Source organism: Lathyrus oleraceus, chromosome 1 (assembly GCF_024323335.1).
Source record: "Lathyrus oleraceus cultivar Zhongwan6 chromosome 1, CAAS_Psat_ZW6_1.0, whole genome shotgun sequence".
NCBI classification, from domain to species: Eukaryota; Viridiplantae; Streptophyta; class Magnoliopsida; order Fabales; family Fabaceae; genus Lathyrus; species Lathyrus oleraceus.
This window is the reverse complement of record NC_066579.1, coordinates 214,480,373-214,505,323: the sequence shown is the minus strand read 5'-3', so window position 1 is coordinate 214,505,323 and position 24,951 is coordinate 214,480,373. Positions and strand designations below refer to the sequence as shown.

Sequence of the window (24,951 nt, the reverse complement as noted above, 5' to 3'; positions counted from 1 at the left end):
GTTGGCGTTTCCTTTAGCCAAAACTGGCTTATCTGGAGGCCCTGGCTCAATAGCCAAATTACCTTCTTTCTTTAACACATAGGCTTCGACAACCATGTTTTCTTCATCCTCTAGAGCCGATTTTATTTTGTTCTCGACAACGTATGCCGAAATCCTTTTTAGAGCTTCTAGCTCAGTCATCATCCATGACATCCCCCCAGCCTGTCGGTCGAATATCTGCATAGGGTGGCTCATCTAAATGTTCCACATCCCAAATGAAGCCATGAGTCTCGTGCAAAGTTAGAGAAACAAAAGCTTCACTCAGATTAGCATACACATCCTCAGCTGGAAAACAAGGAGAAATGTTGGCCAACTTTCTCTCGAATTCCTTCTTGCCGACATTGTTCAGGTCAGCCATGAAGTACCCTTGGTCAGCTTCGATATTTTCGACCACTCCATCTTCTCTCCAAATCACCAATCTTTGATGTGCTGAAGATGGTACAAATCCGACACCATGGATCCATTCTCTGCCGAATAGCAAGTTGTAACTTGGCTTGGCATCTATCACCATAAACAGTGTCGGTCTAGTTATTGAACCAACGGTGATATTCACCATGATCACACCCATGGTGCTTTTCGTTTTGCCCCCGTAGTCAGACAAGACCACGTTGTTGGATCTAATATTAGTGTCATACTTGCCAATCTTCCTCAGAATATGGTGTGGCATCATGTTAATAGTGGCGCCACAATCTACCAACACTTTGTTGATAGTCACACCTTCCACTTTGGCCCTAATCAACAACGGTTTCAAATGATTTTTCATAGTCATCGTAGCCTTTCAAAAACTGCTTCTTGGCTCTCAAGAGAACCATCATTTAACACAAAGTAGCATCTTGGCTGGTGTAAAGCCATTTCTTCAGCGTCGACATCATCTACCGACTCCTCCACCTCAGTCACATAATTATATTCTTGTGGTAGAATTGACACCACATTGACTAAGATGTCCATACTTACTTCAGATTCTGAATTGAAGTCATTAGTAACTTCATCAGAACATTTCTCAGTTGGTCGACGGACATACTCCCTGATCCGTTCTTCTGCTGTCGTGTCGACCTTCACAACAACTTTCTTTCCAGCATTCGCCCCACTGGCCATGCCTTTTCCAGCTATTCCTCTAGCAGCCTCTCTTTTGGCCTGCTTACACCTCTGAAAGCGTCTCCATTGAGTCCTCGACATGGGGTTCTTCCCCAAATAATTTTCAAAGACATGAGTCCTTTTCTCAGACTTGACCTCACGCCTGTAATTAATTGCTAGACCTCATCTAGCAGCAGCAACCCCTTGTGGGGTTTCTTGTTTTCCCTGAGGCTTGACCCAGGTGCCTCTAGGAACACTTTTCGGTGGTACGAAGCTCCTAGGCCTCGCCTGAGCACTTTCCACAGCCTTCTTTGGGACTCTTTCATTCTGGCGCTCTCTATTTAGCCCACTTCTTTTGCTTTTGCCCAATTGTAGCTTCTGGAAATTTTCAGCAACTACTTTGTCGGTGACAACACCACATCTAGGGCACAAGCAAACTTGTGAACCCTTATTCTTGCAGCGATACAAGAAATCTACCAAATCTTCATCAGCCCTTGGGTAGACTTCAGCTATGTCGACATCTGGGCTTTCACCAGTTTGCTCCAGCATGTCGGCCTCATCGTATTCGGTGATCTCGACCATGTTGATCTCGACTGGCTCCACGAATAGAGCTTCCTCCTGGTGGAGAGGGTCAGCGTCGATCTTCATTTTGCGGCCAAGAAATTTCAGCCTGCCTTCTTGAATCGCTTTCTGAACCAGATCCCTGAAAAGATAACAATTAGAGGTATTATGACCAAGATAATTATGATACTTACAAAATCCTCTTTTCTGTCTTTGTTCTAATGGTGGTATTTTAGTACCAGGTGGCACCACCATTTGAACATCTTTCACTAACAAATCAAAAATTTCCTCACACTTTGTCATATCAAATGTATAAGTTTTCGAAGGGAATTTTGGATTGTTTTCGATAGGAATTTTCCCTTGCGTAGGAAGTAATGATTGACACTCATAGGCGGATCCTGGCTTTAACTCAGCCACGTCAATTTCTAATTCAGTCGATGAGGCATAATCAGCCTCATATATTGGATCCGTCGCGTCATAGTCGACGAACATTACTTTTTCTTTCTTAGCCTTATTGTGTCTAACCTTTTCTAACCTTAGTCGTTCGAGATGTCTAACTCTATCAGCCAATTGTGACATACTCTTCACAAAAGTTGGGTCTATTTTCTTCCTAATGGAATAATCTAACCCCCTAGCAGCCATTTGAACAAGTTCATGTTCTGGTACTTGCGTAAAGCACATGGCCTTTAATGATTTGAATCTATTCAGATAATCATCGATACTCTCAGCAAACCTTCTCTTAATACTAGACAATTCTGCCAAACGAATTTTAGAGTGTCCTTCGTAAAACTGTTCATGGAACTTATTTTCTAATTTGGCCCATGAATCAATCGAACTTGGGGCCAAAGAAGTGAACCATGTGAAGGCAGCCTTAGTCAGAGAGAAAGGAAAGTTTTTTACTCTCAAACACTCATTATGAGCTAAATCTCCCGACTCTATTAGATATCTGGAAACATGCTTTATTGTCGACTCACCAGATTCTCCCCCAAACTTAGTGTACTTAGGCACTTTCATTCCCCCAGGTGCCTCGGTTTGGAGAATAAATTCAGCCAACGGGGAGATATATAATAGCCTTTGCGATGTGGCACCCATACCATTCCTAGCCATAATCCTTTCGACAATAGTTGTCAAATTATTTTCTACTGCTAAGTCTTCTTGTCGATGTTGATCGACAATTTGATCAGCATTTTGGTGTCGATTGACCAACACCATCTGATTACGTCCTGCTACTCCTGATTCAATGCCTTAATTTTGTTGGGGTCTAAGGATTTGTCCCTCGTGGACTGTCTCATCTTTTGTTGCCCCTATCTCCATCTGAACAGGAACGGTTTGTCTAACCACTTGTGCCATCTGTCGAGCCGGTGCCCCCAGAAAATTACACAAGCGCGTCAATGGATTCGCCAGCTGCCTATTTGTTTCAGCAGATTCCTGTATCACAGGATTAAAAATTATACCCATTTGATTAGTTAACATATTAACCAACTCATGGTTACTATCATCCATTTGCGGCCTTAACGCCGTTATTGAAGTGTTCGACAACGGCATGGTTCTATTCTGAGTATTATTCCTATTCTGAACATTACCCCCTTGCGTTGATTCTTGCAAGGAGGGATTAGTATTTTGAGCGTTGTCTGAAAACAATGCTGCACTTGATGTCGACTGATATCCTGGCAATAAGGAATACGACATTCCATAAAGAGGATATGTGGTGCTAAAACGAGGCACATAAGGTCTGAACGTCGTTATCGTTGATCCTGAACCTCTCGGTGGAGGTAAAGGAATTGATGCTGTAACCGCACCCGTAGTCGACATCGTTGAGGTTGCACTTGTCATCGGTGACAAAGTTGCAACCTGTGAGATTACTGTTTCCGTAGTGCATAAAGCCCCTCGTGGCACTTCATCTGTATTGGAGTTTGACATTTTCGCAGTTTCTTGTGGCCTACTATATAGTTTGCCACTTCTAAGTTTCATGCAATTGCGTAACTACACTAGCACCTGTCCCACTGGGCGTGCCATTTTGTTTACTGTGGAAATTGGTAAACAACCGCTGGTCCTCCCTAGGCCTTAAACTAAGGGTTACTTGCAGGATCGACCAGTTGATCCTAAGACATGTGCTAGTGTGACAATGTGACTTATTTAATTCGACAGATAATTAACTTTGTGAGAAACGACTGCTAACAAAGTATTGAACAAGCACAGGTTTTTTCCACACGAAATGATAATGATGTTATAGCCTATGGGTGACTCGTGACCGACAACACTACAACATTCAAACGACGTACACGACGAACACGCTTTTGGTGAATTCTATTATCGTAATAGAATCAGTATCGACAGCGTACATGACAACGTAAAGTGATAACTCAAAAGTAAATGAAATTAAAATAAAGTGTTCAACGGGAACAATTGAAAAATAAGGAAGTTGCATTGAAATAAATGTGGTGATTCACGTACATAGCACTCTTAAAAACTCTTGCTTCCTCGCGCTGGGAATGAGATGTTTTTTATAAGTGATTTTGGTACAAAGTGAACACCCCGAGCCCTTCGTGGGATCTCCTATATATAATAAACTAAGGAAACTGCCTATAGGCCAAAAACTTCTAAAAAATAACAGACGTCGTGCGACACGATCTTCAAACTGCTCCATACACGTTCTACAAATTGCTCCATATTCTGGCGTTTATTCTCCTTGTAACTGCTAGTCATTTTCAATTTCAAACTTCTCCCGCCCAGGTATTTGGGTCGACCCTGTCTCCTATGTGTTTGACACGACCAAGAATTCCTTAAGTCCCAATCTTCATTTCAGTCGACATAATAGGTTTCGACCAAACATGATTCTTCTGTCGGTTTCATCTCCTGGTGACTTATGTTTTTCTCAGCTCTTGCTTATTTTAGGCACATCTTTCTTTCAAACCACCCCTTGGTGGGGTATAAACCTTAAATTCATAAGGCACTTTTCATTGATTACGCCTTCAACATGCCTTCTAGATTTCTTGTGGTAACAACAATAAACCATCATTGATTTTCCTTCTCTACAAATCATTTGATACGAGAGTTGATCCAACTATGGGATTGATAAATCCATTGCAAATGTATCATTTTAACCTTTTAATAGATTTCGCTATCAGAATCGTTGAATGATACCATGAACGTTAAGCGCATCAGGATAAACAAAAGTCATAAAGTAACCACTTCTTCTTGTACACATATGATAGTACAAGAAGCTCTCCTATCTCTTAATTTTAATTTGCATCATATCGTAAACATCCTTTCCCAAGGATTTTTTTGTAGTATCGAATCGACATAAACATGCATAAGAAGGAAATGTTTGGTTTGAAAAAATGTTGTATCATTCTTTCTTCTTAGAAACTTATTTTCAAGCTTAAAATTGTTTAGAATATCAAACTAAGCTCCAAGAGATGGTTTCAAATTGTAGAGAGTTTTTCTATCCCCATAAGAGTCCCCGGTAGAGTCTCTGTTCCCTAGTGAGTGTATTACTCCTATGGATTGTCAATTTCTCCCGATGTCTTTTCTTCTTTGTGGAGACATATCCCCACAGAGTTTGTTTGTTTTGCATACATACATTTGCATTATGAGGTCTCTTAGGGACCAAAATTTGTCTCTTTGTTATTATTTAAGCCCATTCTACCTCGTCGAGACGAAGATTTTAACCTTCACTTCTCCGGCTAGAATGACCTTAAATAGGGGCATCTGTAAGACCCTAATTTTGTCCCTAAGATCCCTCATGGCATCATAACATTGCATTGCATAGCCTCAAGGATCATTGAGCATCTTGGCTCCCTTTCCCTTTGGGTAGGGATCTCTTGTGAGTGGTTTGGGATCACCAAGCATGCTTGAATTGTATATCATTGCTTTTCTCATTTTATTCACTAACCAAAAGCACAAGAATATGTCATTTACATCTTTTGTTTATAGCTTAAGCAATCACCAGGTCAAGAGCTTCAAGGAGATCCTTTGTGCAAGAGATGAGGAATTTTCTTGGGATGAGGACCACATGATTATTATAAGGAGATTACATGAGCTAGGGTTTCATTTTGGAGCAATTTCATCAAGTGATAGAGGCTCAAGCTTAATCAAGACATTTCAAGGTCATCTGAGGACCAAAAGTCAACAATGCAGTCAATTGAGGGCTATGAGGTGGGGAAATGAGTTGAGACACCTCAGTCATGTTCAAATCAGGTCTATTCTTCATTCTAAACTTCCATCTTGAAGATTCAAAGGTCATGGCAAAAGTTACTAAAAATGGAAAATGACCTGTAATTCAAAGTTTCCAAATTTGGCAAGTTTTTGGTCCACATTCAACTTGACTTTTCAATGTCAAAGAAGTTTCAAATGGATTTTTGGTGAACATGAAAGTTGTAGATCTTTGTCTCCCATTTTCAAAAAGTCCTAATTAATGTCCATATGATGATTGGTTGAGAAGTTATGGTCATTTGATCACAAGGTGTGCATGGAAATTCAAAATGGCATAACTTTTGACACAATGCTCCAATTTGGTCCATTCTTTTTGCAAAATGCTCCTCATGTTCAAGGCATCTCAAAATGATATCGTTTGGCTCAATTATGCAAAGTAATCATGGCTTGTATTCTCATTATTTCACATGTGTTCAAATTGAAGAAATTATTCATCATTCATTTGTGGCTTAAGATGCAAGCAAAATAACACTTCAAGCATGGCCATTGGATGTTTTTAAGTGGATTGGAAGCCTAGCATGGGACTGTACACGTGGATTATGGCTTTGTGAGCTTCATTTGCATTTTTGCATATTGCTTCATAACTCCTTAATCTTGATTAACCATTGGCTTAAGTGATTAGCATTGTGATTAGCATGGAGTATATAAGCTGAAACCCTAATCATAACTGCATAACAGAACAATTTCAGGTCAAAAATCAAGAAATTCTCTCAACTTTCTCTCTCTTTGAATTTCCATTTTCTCCACATAATTCTTAAATCTCTTTGCATATTCTTGTTCCCGGTGCATCATTGAGCAAGAATCATCATCTGTTTGGATCAATTCATCAAGGAATCGAGCAGTGCAAGAGCATGAACATGTTGATGGAAGTTGGAAGTTGAGGTGGATCCAAGTGGTTTCAACTGATTCTCTTTGCACAAAGCTTCAAGGCAAGTTCAGTGGAGAAGATCTGGAGCATTGGAGCTCTTGAGAACACGATTTCAGCAACCTCCATTTCCAGGTGATGAAAAATTCATCATCTCCTTTTGCTGTTTTGAGGTCATAGATGTGTAGATCTTGATTAGTAGAGCTTGTAGATATGATTATAATTGATTTTGGTTGAGTATTGAGCATGTATGGTTGACTGAAAGTTTTGATCATGAAAATGTTTCTCTTCGATCCGTAGAATATAGGAAGAATTAGAATGAGTTGAGTTGATATTTGAAACCTATGTGGAAGGACAGTTCGAATGGTACCGGTCTTATTGATTTCTGGAAATTTTTGGTTGTCGCCGCCATGCTTGTTGTCGGGGAAGACGACCGGAGACTGTAGCTCCGGCGTCTGTAAATCCTAGGGTTTGTGTGACGTGTTTGCCATGTATGCGCTTGGGTGTGAGATCCATTGGTAGCGATTGCTTTGACCATGCCATTCGTGTTTTGACTGCTGATGTATGTATGCTGAGTCATAAATGAAACGGTGCGTTTCAGGCTTTTGAATGTGGACCTTTGATTTGTTTTGCGCGCCAGATCGTGCGGTTGTGATATTTTCTGGTTTTATTCAAATATATATGTTTCCCTCCATTTTCTTTTGTTATTTCAACTATTTTGTTTGTTTTAGAAAAATCATAAAAAATGCAAAAATTGTCCAATTTAATCCCAATTTTTTTCCTTGTTTTGTATTGATGTCTATTTTTTATAGTGTTAAGTTCATGAATTGTTGATGTCTGGTTTTTGATTTGTGAATTTTTGAATCCATGTGGTGTTAATTTGATATGTTGCATTCAATGCATTGTGAAATCTTCATTGTTGAGCCATTTGATCCAATTTTTTGCATGCTTGACATTCACACATGATATGAATTTTTGGTCACTGGTTTGGAATTTTTCTCATATGTTATCATCACTTTTGACACATAGAGAAAAGTGTGACAACTTGTGTCACATTTTTGACATTGAATTGTTGCATTTTTTATCATATATCATTTGAACCTTTCTGGATTTGATCTTTTGCATATTGATTGTTCATGACATGAGAAACTTGCATAAAAAATTTCAAAGTCATTGCATGCGTTTCTGTTTTGATGTGAATTTACTAAGTTGGAAGTTCATTTTGTGCACATTTTTTGTCCTTGCATGACATAGATCATTTGAGATACTTGCTTATTGACTTGACGCTGGTCCTTTTGAGGACATTTTGTGGATTGTTTGAGTGTGCATTGTGTAGAAGATTGGGTTCTGTTTTGATCATTTGACTTAGTTTTGAATCTAGTCTTTGCACTAGTGTTTTGTACATAAACTAACCTTGTTTTGTGTTTCAGGTTTGGACATTTAGCATTGATGGTTGATTTGTTCTCACTTTGTGAGATGCAAATGATTTGAGTTCTAACTTGTGTTTGTTTTGTAGTATTTTAAGTGATGTGCTTGAGCTCATGAGTTCATTTGAATGCTTGGGCATTGTTCATTGGATTGTGTAATTGTTGGAAGGATTCACTGTTTGTCTGTTGGTTTTATAACTGAAATATTAACTGTTTAGTCTTTGTACAGGTACCTTAGTTGCTTGCTTTAGCTCTTGCTTGAGCTTTGGATTGTGGTTAATACACCACTCAGGTAGTTAGCTTCTTACTTCATGTAGTCTAAAGTCCTGTCACCTTTTTGGCAGGCATTTTGCTGGCAACTCCTCCTTCAGAGGCTTTGTTTGTGTTTGTTTACAATTATGCTCAAAGACCTCCAAGATGAGGCATGTGTTATCTGATAATACCTCCAACAGTTGAGGCAATTGACGGATAAAAGGGATTAGTAGCCAATCCCCCGTTATTCAGTGAGTCGTTCTTTATGCTCACACTACGTGTTGATGCTTCTGAACATGTACCAAGATCTTTGTCCAGTGTCTGTCAAGTGGAATAGGATCCCATTTTCTGGATCCCCACGCTTTCTTTGTCATGAGCTCACCCAGGCCAGGGTTAAGAGCATGAGGTCTCATCCTCCTTACCATGTTGATCAGCTTCACCCTAACTTTCAATGTTAGTGGTTAAGAGCTACAAATTACCCCATTACAGTTTGGCTTGTTTGTCGAGGTTGACATGACCCCTCTTGACTAAAGCCCACCCATTGTTTGAGCTTCTTGTATGTATATAGTGTGTGATGTTTGTTTGCTTGTGAACTTTTGATGTGTGTGCTCTTGAACTAGGAGTTTCCATCTGAGCTTAATTTGAAGATCATTACCATGTTCATCCATGTGGAAGTTACAAGATACATTGAGGATCTCTTGCGAGACTTGTTTGATTGCTTATGCTTTGTGCTTGCTTATTCCAAAGTATGGGAGCTACTTGGATCATCAATATGATCTCAAGAGAGGAACTCGTAGTGTGGTTTCATTTCATATCCCTCACCTTTTTGTTCTCCTTAGAACTTACCCCCTCTTCTTCATCTCTCCACCCTAACCCAAGCCAAAACCTTTTTGTGCAAACATTTGACTTTGTTTTCAACATTAGAAACCTAAGCCTTATGCTTTTGATTTTCAAACTTTCTTTTCATAACACTCATTTTGAATTGAATCTTTAAGTCAACTTTGACCATTTTTGTATATACTTCTAATTGGTAAATATAACCCATTCAAATGTTTCTCTTGTGGTTTCAATGTCCACTTTCTTAATCAAAATTTTCCATAACCTTTAGCTATTAGGTTTGAGTTATCTTTGTGGTAGATGTAATACTCACCTATATCCTTAGTGATGGATAATGAGTCTTCCATGCTTATTATAGGGTTAACCCCTCACTAGCATGTTGAAGCTATCCTCACATGGTGGATTTATGGTTTTAGGTTGAGTTTTCTCCCTTTGATAACAAAAGACCTTAAGGCTTTTGGACCAATCAATTCACCAATTTGTTTTTGAGATTTTTACCCCGAACTACGAGGTTTTGATCCTAATCTTTTTATAAGAGGGTACGTAGGCAATGGGTTTATCCATCCAAACACAAAATGTAAATAAACTTGTACATTTTTTCTCATCTCTTCAATCATGTTTCCACAAATAAAATTTCACAAAAACAATAACCTTCACAAGTGTGAAAAGGGCTCCCTAGAAGTACCTAGGATGTTTTGGGTGCCTAACACCTTCCCATTGCATAACCAACCCCTTACCCAGACCTCTGTTTCTTTTACTAGTTTTGTTTGTAAAACTTTTAGGCTTTTGTTCGCTTTCTAACCATTCCTTTGGATTAATAGAAGTGCGGTGGCGACTCGACTTTGTATGATTTACCTTGGATTTAGTCAATATCTCCAATGGTAACGAATACACCGCTACAGAAAAGTGGCGACTCTACTGGGGAGAAGCATCCCTAGTGGGTTTTGCCAACTTTTCATGCTTGTTGTATTATATTGTTTTGTGACATATTTTTGTGCAATTTGGGATTACTGTATTGATTATAATGTTTGAATTGCTTGATATACAATTGCTGTTTGCTTTGGTGATCTTTGTGAGATGAGTTCTATACCCGGACTCGAGTGCACTTAGGATAGGAGAATGGCGTAGTCTTGTCGACTTGTGTAGAGTTATTCCTTAGCAAGTTGACTTGCATGTCCATTCACTTGGTGGAGGTCATGTTGGGATCAATAATGTCATACAAGTAAGTTGTGGTTAGACATTACTCTTTCCAATATAGACCTTAGAAGCCAAGGACCTTAGTTTACCAAGCCCATCTTGGCCTATTTTTAGGATGTAGTGCGGAAGTCGTTCAAATGTAAGATTTGATACGATTGTTACGCGATACTACACTCATAAGAGTCTCTCTTGAGAATATTTTTGGAATACGAGTAGTCGTTTCTCCGATAATATCTGAAAGATGGGATGATGACTATGGGAACCTCTTGTAGAATATGTTTGGCAGGTTTAAACCCTAGTACACTCCCTTTGGGTGGTTCTTAACCGAGACTCCATGCTCGTGACTTGCAACAAACCCTTGATTCATGGTTGATCCGTTCATATATCCTTAATATCAATGGAACTTGGGTGTTGATAAGGTGTAAACCATAATCCACCAAAATGGATGATTGATATTAAGGATAATATGATCCATCCCATGACCTTTGTTTGGTGTGCTTTGCTTGATCCTTGAGTGTGGTTGTTGCATTCATGCATTCATGCACTCATTTGCATCCATATCATCAATAATAAAGGAAATTTTCAAGGAACTTAAGGGGTTTATTTGCAAAATTTTCAGACATGGAAAAATAAAGAAGGAATACAAAGAGTTAAGGAATCTGACATCCTATGTATTAGATCCCTTGGGTTTCAAAGCTCGTTTTGGGAAGCTTCTTCCTCTTCTGACTACTCAGGTGGATGAAGGTCTGATGAGCGTATTGGTGCAGTTTTATGATCCCTTGTACCGTTGCTTCACGTTTCCGGACTTCCAGCTTTTGCCTACCCTTGAGGAGTAGGCTTATCTCGTGGGTATACCTATTCTGGATCAGTTGTCGTTCAGTGGCTTGGAGAGTATTCCTACTTCTCGAGAGATAGCTGACATGTTGCACATAGATGAATCTCTGGTTGGTGCTCATATGGTTCAGCTTATGCAATTCTTAAACTCGTTCTAATCCTTAAGTGCTTTTCACTTTATGTTTATCTCTTTTGTTATTACCCTTATTCGTCATTCTTTGTGAATGATTCTTTACTTTGATAGCTTCCCTCTTTGTGATTGATAGCTTGTTATCCATTTTTTGCCATGTCCTGTTACACTGCTACCTTGATAATTCTGTTTCCTCCTCTTTTTGATGTTGACAAAGGGGGAGAAAATGCAGATATGCACAAACTCAGGGGGAGTATCACACATCTTGCCAAAAATTTGCCATCATCAAAAAGGGGGAGTTTGTGAGAGAATTCTTTACCTTGAATTAACTTTTAATGATAGCAAATTGTGTGATCATCATCCAAATGTTGGTTGTGCATTGCATTACATGATACATGTGTGTTTTATTATGTTTTTCATCTCACTCTATTGTTGCATAACTGTACATATAAACCTACATTGATATTTCCCTTTAAATAACAATTAAAAAGCATTTTATGTCAGTACGCATCGATACATGAAGCCTCTGCATCGATACATACAGCATGAGATAAATCACAAAACCTTTATGTTCAGTATGCATCGATGCATACGAGTCTTGCATCAATACATGGAAGACAAAATACTCTATGCATCGATACACACGATCCCTGCATCGATACATGACAAATGAAACAGCCTGTGTATCAATACATACGCATCAGGCATCGATACATACTAGTGTAATAAGCACTTGCATCGATACACACGACTTTTGCATCGATACATGAATAATAAATTTCACCAAAATTTACATTACTTACAGTATGCATCGATGCACACTATTATGTATCAATACATAAAGCTGTTTTGTGGTATAACAGCAACAATTTTTGCAGCATATAAAAGATAGGTTCCAACAGCAGTGCAAACATGACGAATTCATTGAGGGAAAACAATTGAACACAGATCAATAGCAGTGTTGGAGCAATTGTTTGTGAGCACATAGAAACCTGAAAGAGACTTCATCTTCCTCATCTTCTCAATCACTTTTCTTCAAGAACATTTACACATAACAATTCTTGTTCTTTGGATTAAAGAAGCATCGAGATAACGTTCAGTGGTACGATCAAGGATCTAGCTGTGGTTTGCAGTGGAACGATCGAGGATCTAGCTGAGTCGAAGATTGAAGGGGGTTTCTAGGAAAAACCTACTGGTTTGTCCTTCAAGAACTGGAGTGTTCTTGAGGGTTTGGGAGTCACATTTGCAGAACATATTCAGCCGCAGCGTTGCGTTTGGAGATCGGGGGATTTCGCAAGCAGGTCGTGGAACCGGTGAATTGTTTGCAACTTTGTGCAGGAAAATCTTGATCGTGCTCAGATCAAGTGAAGGTTTATACAAGAAGAGGTTCTTAGAGTTTAGAATTCTGTCTTTGTATCAAAACCTTGTATCAACGGATTCGGCAATAATTGATAATCAAAGTTCTCAATTTCATTTGAAATTGAGAGGGAGACGTACCCACACGCGAGGACGACGTGGGGAACTTCCTTACCAAATCTCTGCGTATCGTATTCTTACCTTAACCTTCTTTACGTTTTAAAACTGTTTTTGCAATTTCTGTTAGTGTGTGGTGACTGTCCCTTTTGGAAGACAGCAGTGGCAATAAAACCTTTAATCAAACTCCGTTGCTGTTTATCATCAATCACACACACACCAACTGTTTGACAAAACGGTTAGCTTGATTATGTTCATTGGAAATAGTCTTTAAGGATAAGTGCATTCAAATTAGTTAAAATTCTGGTGTGAATTGTTTCTGTCATTCTCATTAAAATCCAGCAATTACACTTGTGTGTCCGGCTTTCTAGTAGCGGTTCAGAATAGACGGAAGTCGATTCGGGACTGATTTTTCCGCCATTTTTGAAAACTCTGATAAAACGTTAAATCCGTTAATTTTAAAGAGGTGATCTATTCACCCCCCCCTCTCGATCACTAGCCACACCGTCTAACAAGGCAGTACAAGTATAATGTGGATATAGCTCCCGATAGGGATCAGCTAAGGGCCATGTCCCAGAAGGACAAGGAAACATTCAAAGAGTATGCCCAAAGGTGGCGAGAGTTGGCAGCACAGGTCGTGCCTCCGCTGGAAGAGAAGGAAATGACCAAGATTTTTCTGAAGACCTTGAGTTCATTCTATTATGAACGGATGATTGCTAGCGCTCCTTCGGACTTCACCGAGATGGTGAACATGGGGATGCGTCTAGAAGAAGGGGTTAGAGAAGGACGTCTAACCAAAGATGAAGGCTCTTCTGCCAAACGTTATAGGGCATTTGCAAAGAAGAAAGATGGAGAGGCACATGATGTGACCTCCCATGTGAAACCTAGAAGACCCTCGGTGAGGAGGAAGATTGTGCATCCCGCCAGTAACCAGCACTAGGTGGCTCATATAACACCTGTTTTCAGAGATAATCAACAGTATCAGCAACATAGCAACAATCAACAATTACCTCAGCAATGTCCGCAACAACAACACCGTCCACAACAGCAGGCCTATCAGCCTCGCAACAGTAATCAAACCAGCACGAGTTATGAGAGGAAAAAGGTCACTTTTGATCCGATTCCGATGACGTACGCAGAATTATATCCCTCTTTGATAGAGAGGAAGTTGATTACTCCGAGAGACCCACCAGCTATATCTGCTAACCCTCAGTGGTGGTATAAGCCTGAATTGCACTGTGTATATCACTCTGGTGCCCCCAGCCACGACGTGGAGAATTGCTATCCTTTGAAGACCATGGTTCAAGACCTTGTGAGGTGTGGCATCCTATGTTTTGAGGACGTGGGTCCTAATGTGAAGAAGAACCCATTGCCCGAGCATGGGAAATCTGTCAACATGGTCAAGGGCAGCCCTGGCAAGTATAAAGTCAAATATGTCAGCCATATTCGACAATCTATGGTCGAGTTGCACCGTTTGCTGTGTGAGTACAGTCATTATGAGCACGACCACGATAGATGTCGAATCTGCCCTGTTAACCGATTTGGTTGTCGCCAGGTGCGTAAAGATCTTCAGGAAATGCTGGACGAAGGAGTTATTGAGATTCTTCAGAATAGGAATGTTGACGAAGATGAGCCAGAGGTCAACGTGATTTCCCCAGTGTTTCGGATACCCGAACCTATTATTATCAAGTACGATGGTAGCAAGCAGAAGGTCTCTCCTGCTCTGATCATCAAGCCTGCCGGTCCAGTACCGTATTCTTCTGAAAAGGCCATTCCCTTTCGTTACAATGTTGTTGCTGTAGAAGATGGGAAAGAGATGCCTTTGCCATTCTCCTCTGTTGTGAATATTGCTGATATAAGTGATTTGACCCGCAGTGGTCGTGTGTTTTCGGCACCACCGAAGCCCCAGGCTAAGGCTGATTTTGTTGAACGCCCGATTGGGAATGCTGTGAGCACCCCGAATCCGGCACCTGTTGTTAATCCCTCCTCTATACCAAAAACTCCTACTTCTGTTGGCCCTAGCGGCAATGTGAAAGAAGACTGTGATGAGATGCTGAAGCTCATCAAGAAGAGTGAGTACAATGTTGTAGACCAGCTTCTACAAACGCCATCCAAGATATCCGTGTTATCATTACTTCTGAATTCAGAACCGCATAGAGAGGCTCTGCAGAAAGTTTTGGATGTGGCTTATGTAAATCATGATGTCACAATAGAACAGTTCGATAGCATTGTTGCGAACATTACTGCTTGTAACAATTTGAGTTTCTGTGACTCTAATCTCCCTGAGGAGGGAAGAGACCACAACTTGGCTTTACACATATCCATGAATTGTAAAAACGACGCCATGTCCAACATGTTGGTGGACACTGGGTCATCCCTGAATGTATTGCCAAAAACCACTCTTTCAAAACTGTCATATCAAGGGCCTCCCATGAGGCAGAGTGGGGTAGTTGTGAAAGCTTTCGATGGGTCTCGAAAGACTGTGATTGGGGAAGTTTATCTCCCTATCAAGATTGGACCAAGTGATTTCCAAATCACCTTCCAGGTTATGGATATCCACCCATCATATAGCTGTCTCTTAGGCAGACCATGGATTCACGAGGCTGGCGCCGTGACATCCACCCTACACCAGAACCTGAAATTTGTGAAGAATAAGAAACTGGTAGTGGTAGGGGGAGAAAAGGCTCTCCTGGTTAGCCACTTGTCTTCCTTCTCATACATAGATGTTGAAGATGAAGTTGGAACTCCTTTCCAAGCTTTATCTATAGATAAGCCTGTTGAGAAGAAAACTCCTTCATTTACTTCCTATAGAGATGCGAAGTTGGCCATTGAGTGTGGTGCAATTGCTGGTCTAGGAAAAATGATTGAGCTGGAAGACAATAAGTCTCGGGCTGGCATTGGCTTTTCTTCTGGGATCTTCAACGAGAGAGGATTATTCAAGAGTGGAGGTTTTATCTACACCGGTCAGGAGGAAGAAGCTGCTGCTATCTTGGAAGAGGATGCAGAGGATTCTGACAATTTCATCATCCCTGGCGGGATCTGCAACAATTGGGTCGATGTGGATGTTCCTACAGTTGTCCACAAGTCAACGTAATAATCACTTTGTTTAAAAACCCTTCTCCCATGCCAAAAGGAGGAGTGATGACATTGTTAGCAACATAAATACAATGATATTTTCATTCAATAAATTCATGTTAAATGTTTGTTTTTCCAATTATTTTCCCTTTTTGCTTTTTGCATGAAATTGGTGATCACATAAAACCCTAAAAAAAAGAATAAAATCAATCTTTTCATCTGCATAATGATTTGCCTTGTTTGATTTCTAAAAGCCTTTCATATCTAAAATCATTATGCAGGTTGATTTCTAAACCCATTGAACATAATGATCCGACACCATCTCCCAATTTTGAGTTCCCTGTATTTGAGGCAGAGGAAGATGATGTTGAAGAGATTCCTGATGAGATTACCCGATTACTTGAGCATGAAGAGAAGATCATTCAGCCGCATCTTGAGAATCTGGAAACAGTCAACTTGGGGTCTGAGGATTGTGTGCGAGAAGTGAAGATTGGGGCACTCCTGGAAGAATCTGTTAAGAAGGGGTTGATTGATTTGCTACGAGAATATGTCGATATCTTTGCTTGGTCGTATGAAGACATGCCAGGTCTAGATACAAATATTGTCCAACATTTCCTACCCTTGAAGCCTGAGTGCGTGCCTGTGAAGCAGAAGCTCAGAAGAACTCATCCTGATATGGCAGTGAAGATCAAAGAAGAAGTCAGAAGCAAATTGATGCGGGGTTTCTGGTGACTTCTACATATCCTCAATGGGTGGCCAATATTGTGCCCGTACCTAAGAAAGATGGAAAAGTCCGGATGTGTGTGGACTATAGAGATTGGAATAAAGCTAGTCCGAAAGATGATTTACCTCTACCACATATTGATATGTTGGTAGACAATACAGCTAAATTCAATGTCTTCTCATTTATGGACGGATTTTCCGGATATAATCAGATTAAGATGGCACCCGAGGATATGGAGAAGACAATATTCATCACACCTTAGGGAACATTCTGTTATCGAGTGATGCCCTTCGGTTTGAAGAACGCCGGAGCCACGTATCAACGAGCTATGACTACCTTGTTCCATGATATGATGCACAAGGAGATTGAGGTATATGTTGATGATATGATTGCTAAGTCGAGAACGGAAGTTGAACATGTAGAGCACCTGTTGAAGCTTTTTCAGTGTTTGAGGAAGTACAAGCTTCGTCTGAATCCTAACAAGTGTACATTTGGTGTCCGTTCTAGTAATTTATTGGGCTTTATTGTCAACGAAAGAGGTATTGAGGTTGATCCTGCAAAGGTCAAAGCAATACAAGAGATGCCTACGCCCAAAACTGAGAAGCAAGTCCGAGGTTTTCTTGGCCGCTTGAATTACATTTCCAGATTCATATCCCACATGACTGCCACATGTGTGCCGATCTTCAAGCTCCTCCAGAAAGATCAGTCCCATGATTGGACTGAAGATTGCCAGAAAGCTTTCGATAGTATCAAAGAGTATCTGTCTGAACCTCCGATCCTGTCTCCGCCTGTAGAAGGAAGACCTTTGATCATGTATCTGACAGTTCTTGAAGACTCGATGGGTTGTGTCTTTGGTCAGCAAGACGAATCAGGGAAGAAAGAGTATGTTATTTACTACCTGAGTAAGAAGTTCACTGATTGTGAGTCTCGATACTCAATGCTTGAGAAGACATGTTGTGCTTTGGCTTGGGCCGCTAAGCGTTTACGCTAGTATATGATAAATCATACAACTTGGTTGATATCCAGAATGGATCCAATCAAGTATATATTTTAGAAGTCTGATTTAACAGGGAGGATTTCCCGTTGGCAGATGTTGTTATCTGAGTATGATATTCAGTATCGAGCTCAGAAGGCTATTAAAGGTAGTATCTTGGCTGACCACTTGGCACATCAGCCGATTGAGGATTATTAGTCAGTTCAATATGACTTCCCAGATGAGGAGATTCTGTATTTGAAGATGAAAGATTGTGATGAGCCTACACTCGATGAAGGGCCAGAGCCTGGTTCCAAGTGGAGTATGGTATTTGATGGCGCTGTAAATCAGTACGGAAATGGTATTGGGGCAGTAATCATTACTCCTCAGGGCACACATATTCCTTTTACAGCAAGGCTAACTTTCAAATGCACGAATAATATGGCTGAGTACGAGGCTTGTATTATGGGATTGGAAGAATGCATTGATCTAAGGATCAAGCATCTTGATGTTTATGATGATTCGGCCCTTGTTGTCAATCAGATCAAAGGTGACTGGGAGATGAATCAGCCTAGTCTTATTCCATACAGAGATTATGCGAGGAGGATTTCAACATTCTTTACTGAAGTTGACTACCGCCATATTCCTCTAGATGATAATCGGATGGCAGATGCTCTTGCTACGCTGGCTTCGATGATTGCGGTTAAGTATTGGAATGAAGTTCCCAATATCACTGTGATGCGCTTGGATAGACTAGCTCATGTGTTTGCAGTTGAAGAAGTAAAAGATGATAAGCCATGGTATTATGACATCAAATGTTTCCTCCAGAACCAGGTTTATCCGCCTGGGGCATCTGTGAAAGATAGGAAGACTTTGAGAAGACTGTCAGGCAGTTTCTACCTCAATGGCGAAGTGCTTTATAAGATAAATTTTGACATGGTTCTGCTCAGATGCGTGGATAGACACGAAGCAGACCTATTGATGAGTGAAGTCCATGAAGGTTCATTTGGTACTCATTCCAATGGACATGCTATGGCTAGAAAGATGTTGAGAGAAGGCTACTATTGGCTGACAATGGAGTCTGGCTGCTGCAAATATGTTAGGAAATGCCATAAGTGTCAGATTTATGCGGATAAGATTCATATTCCTCCGACACTTCTGAATGTGATTTCATCACCATGGCCTTTCTCCATGTGGGGAATTGACATGATTGGCATGATTGAGCCGAAAGCGTCCAATGGACACAGGTTTATTCTCGTAGCAATTGATTACTTCACCAAGTGGGTTGAAGCAGCATCATATGCAAATGTGACCAGGCAGGTGGTCGTGAAGTTTATCAAGTTGACTGATGCTGAATGGGTTCAGAGTCGCTATGACCAGCTGAATTTGATTGAAGAGAAGAGATTGACTGCCATGTGCCATGGTCAGTTATATCAGCAAAGAATGAAGAAGGCTTTTGATAAGAAGGTCAAGCCTTGTGTGTTCCGAGAAGGTGACCTCGTGCTCAAGAAAGTCTTATCTTTCGTGCCCGATTCCAAGGGCAAGTGGACTCCAAACTATGAAGGTCCATATGTTCTTAAGAGAGCCTTTTCAGGCGGTGCTTTGATACTTACAACTATGGATGGGGAGGATTTCACTCGTCCTGTGAATTCAGATGCAGTCAAGAAATACTTCGCCTAAAATAAAAACAGAATAGCTCGCTAAGTTGAAAACCCGAAAGGGCGAATTAGGCAAAAAAGAGCGTCTCGGTGGATTGAAAACCCGAAAGGGCGATCCAGGCAAAAGTTAGAGACATAAAAAAAATGAATATATGCATCCCGCTAGATTGAGTACCTCATCATGGGGCAATCTAGGCAAAAATTAGGGATTTGACAAGTAACTGCATCCTGGCAAGACTGTGTTCTACAATTGTCATCCGCCAGAGATTCTTATTCATTCGTCATCAACCAAAGCTTCGAATACATCGAATCCAGAATTGGTGGAGAAATGGTCATTATGTTCAATGTAGCCTTTTCCAATATATATCACCAATTTCAAATTTGTAAAGATCTATGGAGTCTTGCCATTTGCAAGCTACCATTCCATCAAATAAATTTGAGCCTTTATCCAATTATTTGCACTCTTATTTTGTTTCTATTCAACAAATGTTTTGCATGTTTTAATTGAGAAAATATCATTGTTTTAAACAAATGAATTTTTCACAAATTGTTTTTAAACAGAGTGAATATTCACAATGACAAAAGGATACTTAAGAGATCCTCAGTGCTCTCCCAAGGGTGGTATGATTTCCAACAGGGTAAGACATTTGTTCATATTCCTGGCATGACTGTATCCTATTCCTCTGGAACCTTTTATGGTTTCTCCCGAGCAGAGTGATTGTTGAGGTTATTTTCCTCTCCTCCCTTCAGCAGAGCAGTGGTCTCCCCTCCTCAGCAGATGTGTTTCTCCTTGGAAGGTTTGGTATTTGGTGGTTGATCCCCAGTATTCCTTCATTTCCTCGGGTAAATCCCCAGTAGAGTTGTTGGTGTGGTGGATTTTATCTGTGATGGTTCATCCCCGAGTGGTATGCTTGTTAAGATGTTCACCACTCTCCCCTTCAGCGGAAGAGCGATTTTTTCTCCTCATCAGGTGTGATTTCCTTGGTGAGTTTGGTACTTGGTGTTGGATCACCAGATTCTACTTCATTTCCTCAGATAGATCCCCAATAGAGTTGTTGGTGTGATTGGATTTTATATGTGATGATGTTATCCCCTGCAGAGATATTGTTGTTTCCTGGTATCTCTGATCCCCAGTAGAGTTGCTTTTGTGGCAGTTTCTGCCTGTGCAATGAACTTTTTTTCCAGTTGAGACTGATGATTCATCCCTGCAGAGATATTGTTGTCCCTTATCCCCGGCAGATTGGATATTCTCCAGTGATCCTGGCTCCTTCTCTTGAGATGTAGTACCGGGTGGTTGATTCCTGGACCTGTGTGTGTTAGATATGTCTGTTTGTCAGCATTCATCAAACATAAATCACACATATACATGCATAATTATAACATTCAGATATTTATATTGCATTCTTTGCCATATATCGTTGTTTGTTGTCTCCTGCTATTTGGTGATATATATTTCCCCAAGCAGATGTGTGTGTTTGATCTCTCAATATAGAGTCAGCCCCCATAAGCAGAAAGTGTTTATCTTTCCTGCCACATTCCCCACTGAGTTATATCCTCATGGACGACGGTTGTTTTTGCTTCCTCCCAACACATATATTGGGATGGATTCCCCTATTGAGTTATATCCTCATTAGGATGAGTCTCGATTCAGTTTGCCTTTTTGGTTTGATCCTAAATTGGCCTTTTGTGACTGTCTCTGGTGTTTCCCTGTGGTAAATAAATAATTGCTCGGTAATTAGTAATTATTCACCTTATCCTCAGCGGAGTTTGGGGCTTTCTACCCTTATATCGGTAGTTATAAGTCCTATTTCTTTGGCTTTCTACCCTTATACCGGTAGTTATAAGTCCTATTTCTGTGGTTTTCTACCCTTATACCGGTAGTTGTAAATCCTATGTTCCTCCCCTCGTAGAGTTAACCATTGTTGTTCATCCTAGTTGATGACGGTTACTCTTTCGTGGTTTTCTACCCAGTATCCGGTAGGTGTAATCCCCTCCTTGATGGTTATCTTCATCCAGTATTCGATGTTGATATTCCCTCTTGTTCCTGGATAATTGCCTAGCGCTCGCAATTTATCCTCGGCGAGTCATCTTTCGTCTACCCTGTTGTTGTTGGTAACAATTGTTTCTCTCCTGAATGGGTCATCATTATATACCTCGTTTTGGTATCCCGATGCCTTTTTCTTTTCGGTTGATCTATCCTTTATTAACCCAGTAGCCGGTTGTGGATAATCTTCCATGCGAGTATATTATCTATGTTCCGACGGTAATATATAGTATATCTCATGCACTCTTCGGTCGAAGCCTTTTGTTCTTCCCCAGTTGAGTAAGATTTTTTCCCCCTTTGCAGAGTTAACCATTGTTGTTCATCCTAGTTGATGACGGTTACTCTTCCGTGGTTTTCTACCCAGTATCCGGTAGATGTAATCCCCTCTTTGACGGTTATCATTATCCAATATTCGGTATTGATATTCCCTCCTTTTTTGGATAAATTGCTCTGATTAAGCAATTTTATACCCAGCGGGTCCTCTTTCATTTACCGTTTGTCGGTGATGTTTGTTGCTCCCCTTGATTGGTCATCATTATATACCTAGTTTTGGTATCCCGATGCCTTTCTCTGTCGGTCGATTTATCCTTTATTAACCCAGTAACCGGTTGTGGATAATCTTCCATGCGAGTATATTATCTATGTTATGACGGTAATAGATAATATATCTCATGCACTCTTTGGTCGAAGCTTTTGTTCTTCCCTAGTCGAGTAAAATTCGTATCCCTGTTTTGGAATCGAATGTCCATCCCATAATTGAGTTTGTGTTATGCCCTTTTTTTGGATGATGAGTGTTTTGGGAATATCCCCCAATTCACGCTTTGGTTGGTCACCTATTATATGCCCAGTAACCGGTATCCATGGTGTTCCTTCCTTCTGCTCCCTATTATGACTTTGGTCCCCTGTGGAGTCAGATTTTCCTGAGTTGAGATATACCTTTTAGGTCTTCCTCAGATGATTTGGTTGATTAATATCTCTCACCCTTATACCGGTCTTAGATATTCATTCTTCCTGAGCTTATTGTTCTCTCACCCTTATACCGGTGATCAGATCACATGTCTCATTGAGCTTGTTACCCAGTAACCGGTAACACCTCATCCCGCTGCTTCCCCAGGAGAGTCTTTTTAGACATCCCCAGCGAAGTCCCTTAGTGGATTTGTTTTTGTCCGGATTTTTATCCGAAGTATCCATTACGGATAGTTTTGCTGTGTTGGCATATTCCCCAATACACGCATTTTCCCCGGCAGGGATGTTTTGTTCAAATCTTTCCCCAGCCTGAGTCCGGATTTTTTATCCGAAGTATCCATTGCGGATAGTTCTGCTGTGTTGGCATATTCCCCAATACATGCATCTTTGAGTCAGCTTGAGTCTTTCCAATGGATTTATTCCCTTCGGAAACTCTTTTCCCCAACTTTGAGTCGTGACCTGCTCGCGCAATTTATCTCCTTTTCTATCCCCATAAGAGTCCCCGGTAGAGTCTCGGTTCCCTAGTGAGTGTATTACTCCTATGCATTATCAATTTCTCCCGATGTCTTTTCTTCTTTGTGGACACATATCCCCACAGAGTTTGTTTGTTTTGCATACATACATTTGCATTATGAGGTCCCTTAGGGACCAAAATTTGTCTCTTTGTTATTATTTAAGCCCATTCTACCTCGTCGAGACGAAGATTTTAACCTTCACTTCTCCGGCTAGAATGACCTTAAATAGGGGCATCTGTCAGACCCCAATTGTGTCCCTAAGATCCCTCATGACATCATAACATTGCATTGCATAGCCTCAAGGATCATTGAGCATCTTGGCTCCCTTTCCCTTTGGGTAGGGATCTCTTGTGAGTGGTTTGGGATCACCAAGCATGCTTGAATTGTATATCATTGCTTTTCTCATTTTATTCACTAACCAAAAGCACAAAAATATGTCATTTACATCTTTTGTTTGTAGCTTAAGCAATCACCAGGTCAAGAGCTTCAAGGAGATCCTTTGTGCAAGAGATGAGGAATTTTCTTGGGATGAGGACCACATGATTATTATAAGGAGCTTATATGAGCTAGGGTTTCATTTTGGAGCAATTTCATCAAGTGATAGAGGCTCAAGCTTAATCAAGACATTTCAAGGTCATCTGAGGACCAAAAGTCAACTGTGCAGTCAATTGAGGGCTATGAGGTGGGGAAATGAGTTGAGACACCTCAATCATGTTCAAATGAGGTCTACTCTTAATTCTAAACTTCCATCTTGAAGATTCAAAGGTCATGGCAAAAGTTACTAAAAATGGAAAATGACCTGTAATTCAAAGTTTCCAAATTTGGCAAGTTTTTGGTCCACATTCAACTTGACTTGTAAATGTCAAAGAAGTTTCAAATGGATTTTTGGTGAACATGAAAGTTGTAGATCTTTGTCTCCCCTTTTCAAAAAGTCCTAATTCATGTCCATATGATGATTGGTTGAGAAGTTTTGGTCATTTGATCACAAGGTGTGCATGGAAATTCAAAATGGCATAACTTTTGATACAATGCTCCAATTTGGTCCATTATTTTTGCAAAATGCTCCTCATGTTCAAGGCATCTCAAAATGATATCATTTGGCTCAATTATGCAAAGGAATCATCGCTTGTATTCTCATTATTTCACATACGTTCAAATTGAAGAAATTATTCATCATTCATTTGTGGCTTAAGATGCAAGCAAAATAACACTTCAAGCATGTCCATTGGATGTTTTTAAGTGGATTGGAAGCCTAGCATGGGATTGTACACGTGGATTATGGCTTTGTGAGCTTCATTTGCATTTTTGCATATTGCTTCATAACTCCTTAATCTTGATTAACCATTGGCTTAAGTGATTAGCATTGTGATTAACATGGAGTATATAAGCTGAAACCCTAATCATAACTGCATAACAGAACAATTTCAGATCAAAAATCAAGAAATTCTTTGAACTTTCTCTCTATTCGAATTTCCATTTTCTCCACATAATTCTCAAATCTCTTTGCATATTCTTGTTCCTGGTGCATCATTGAGCAATAATCATCATATGTTTGGATCAATTCATCAAGGAATCGAGGAGTGCAAGAGCATGAACATGTTGATGGAAGTTGGAAATTGAGGTGGATCCAAGTGGTTTCAACTGATTCTCTTTGCACAAAGCTTCAAGGCACGTTCAGTGGAGAAGATCTGGAGCATTGGAGCTCTTGAGAACAGGATTTCAGCAACCTCCATTTCCAGGTGATGCAAAATTCATCATCTCCTTTTGCTGTTTTGAGGTCATAGATGTGTAGATCTTGATTAGTAGAGCTTGTAGATATGATTAGAATTGATTTTGGTTGAGTATTGAGCATGTATGGTTGACTGAAAGTTTTGATCATGAAAATGTTTCTCTTCGATCCATGGAATATAGGAAGAATTAGAATGAATTGAGTTGATATTTGAAACCTATGTGGAAGGACGGTTCAAATGGTACCGGTCTTATTGATTTCTGGAAATTTTTGGTTGTCGCCGCCGTGCTTGTTGTCGGGGAAGACGACCGGAGACTGTAGCTCCGGCGTCTGTAAAACCTAGGGTTTGTGTGACGTGTTTGC

At 40.3% G+C, this 24,951-nt stretch overlaps 1 protein-coding gene across 1 annotated transcript; it reads right to left on the bottom strand.

Annotated features, from left to right (window-relative positions):
• Nucleotides 1-1,296: 1,296 nt before the first annotated feature.
• LOC127100549 (uncharacterized) lies at nucleotides 1,297-2,781 on the bottom strand. The gene is made up of 3 exons (XM_051037773.1): nucleotides 2,649-2,781; nucleotides 1,949-2,429; nucleotides 1,297-1,534 (listed from the first exon to the last, which is right to left on the bottom strand). The coding sequence occupies exons 1-3, from the start codon at nucleotides 2,779-2,781 to the stop codon at nucleotides 1,297-1,299; spliced, it is 852 nt and encodes a 283-aa protein (XP_050893730.1).
• Between the last annotated feature and the right edge of the window lie 22,170 nt (nucleotides 2,782-24,951).

Coding starts and splice junctions, on each gene's coding strand:
- LOC127100549 (XM_051037773.1), bottom strand. CDS start 2,781: ATGGCTAGGAATGGTATGGGTGCCACATCGCAAAGGCTATTATATATC. Junction 2,430..2,648: donor TAAGTTTGGGGGAGAATCTG/GTGAGTCGACAA, acceptor TTCGTTTGGCAG/AATTGTCTAGTATTAAGAGA. Junction 1,535..1,948: donor TGTGAGGAAATTTTTGATTT/GTTAGTGAAAGA, acceptor CTTGTGCCCTAG/ATGTGGTGTTGTCACCGACA.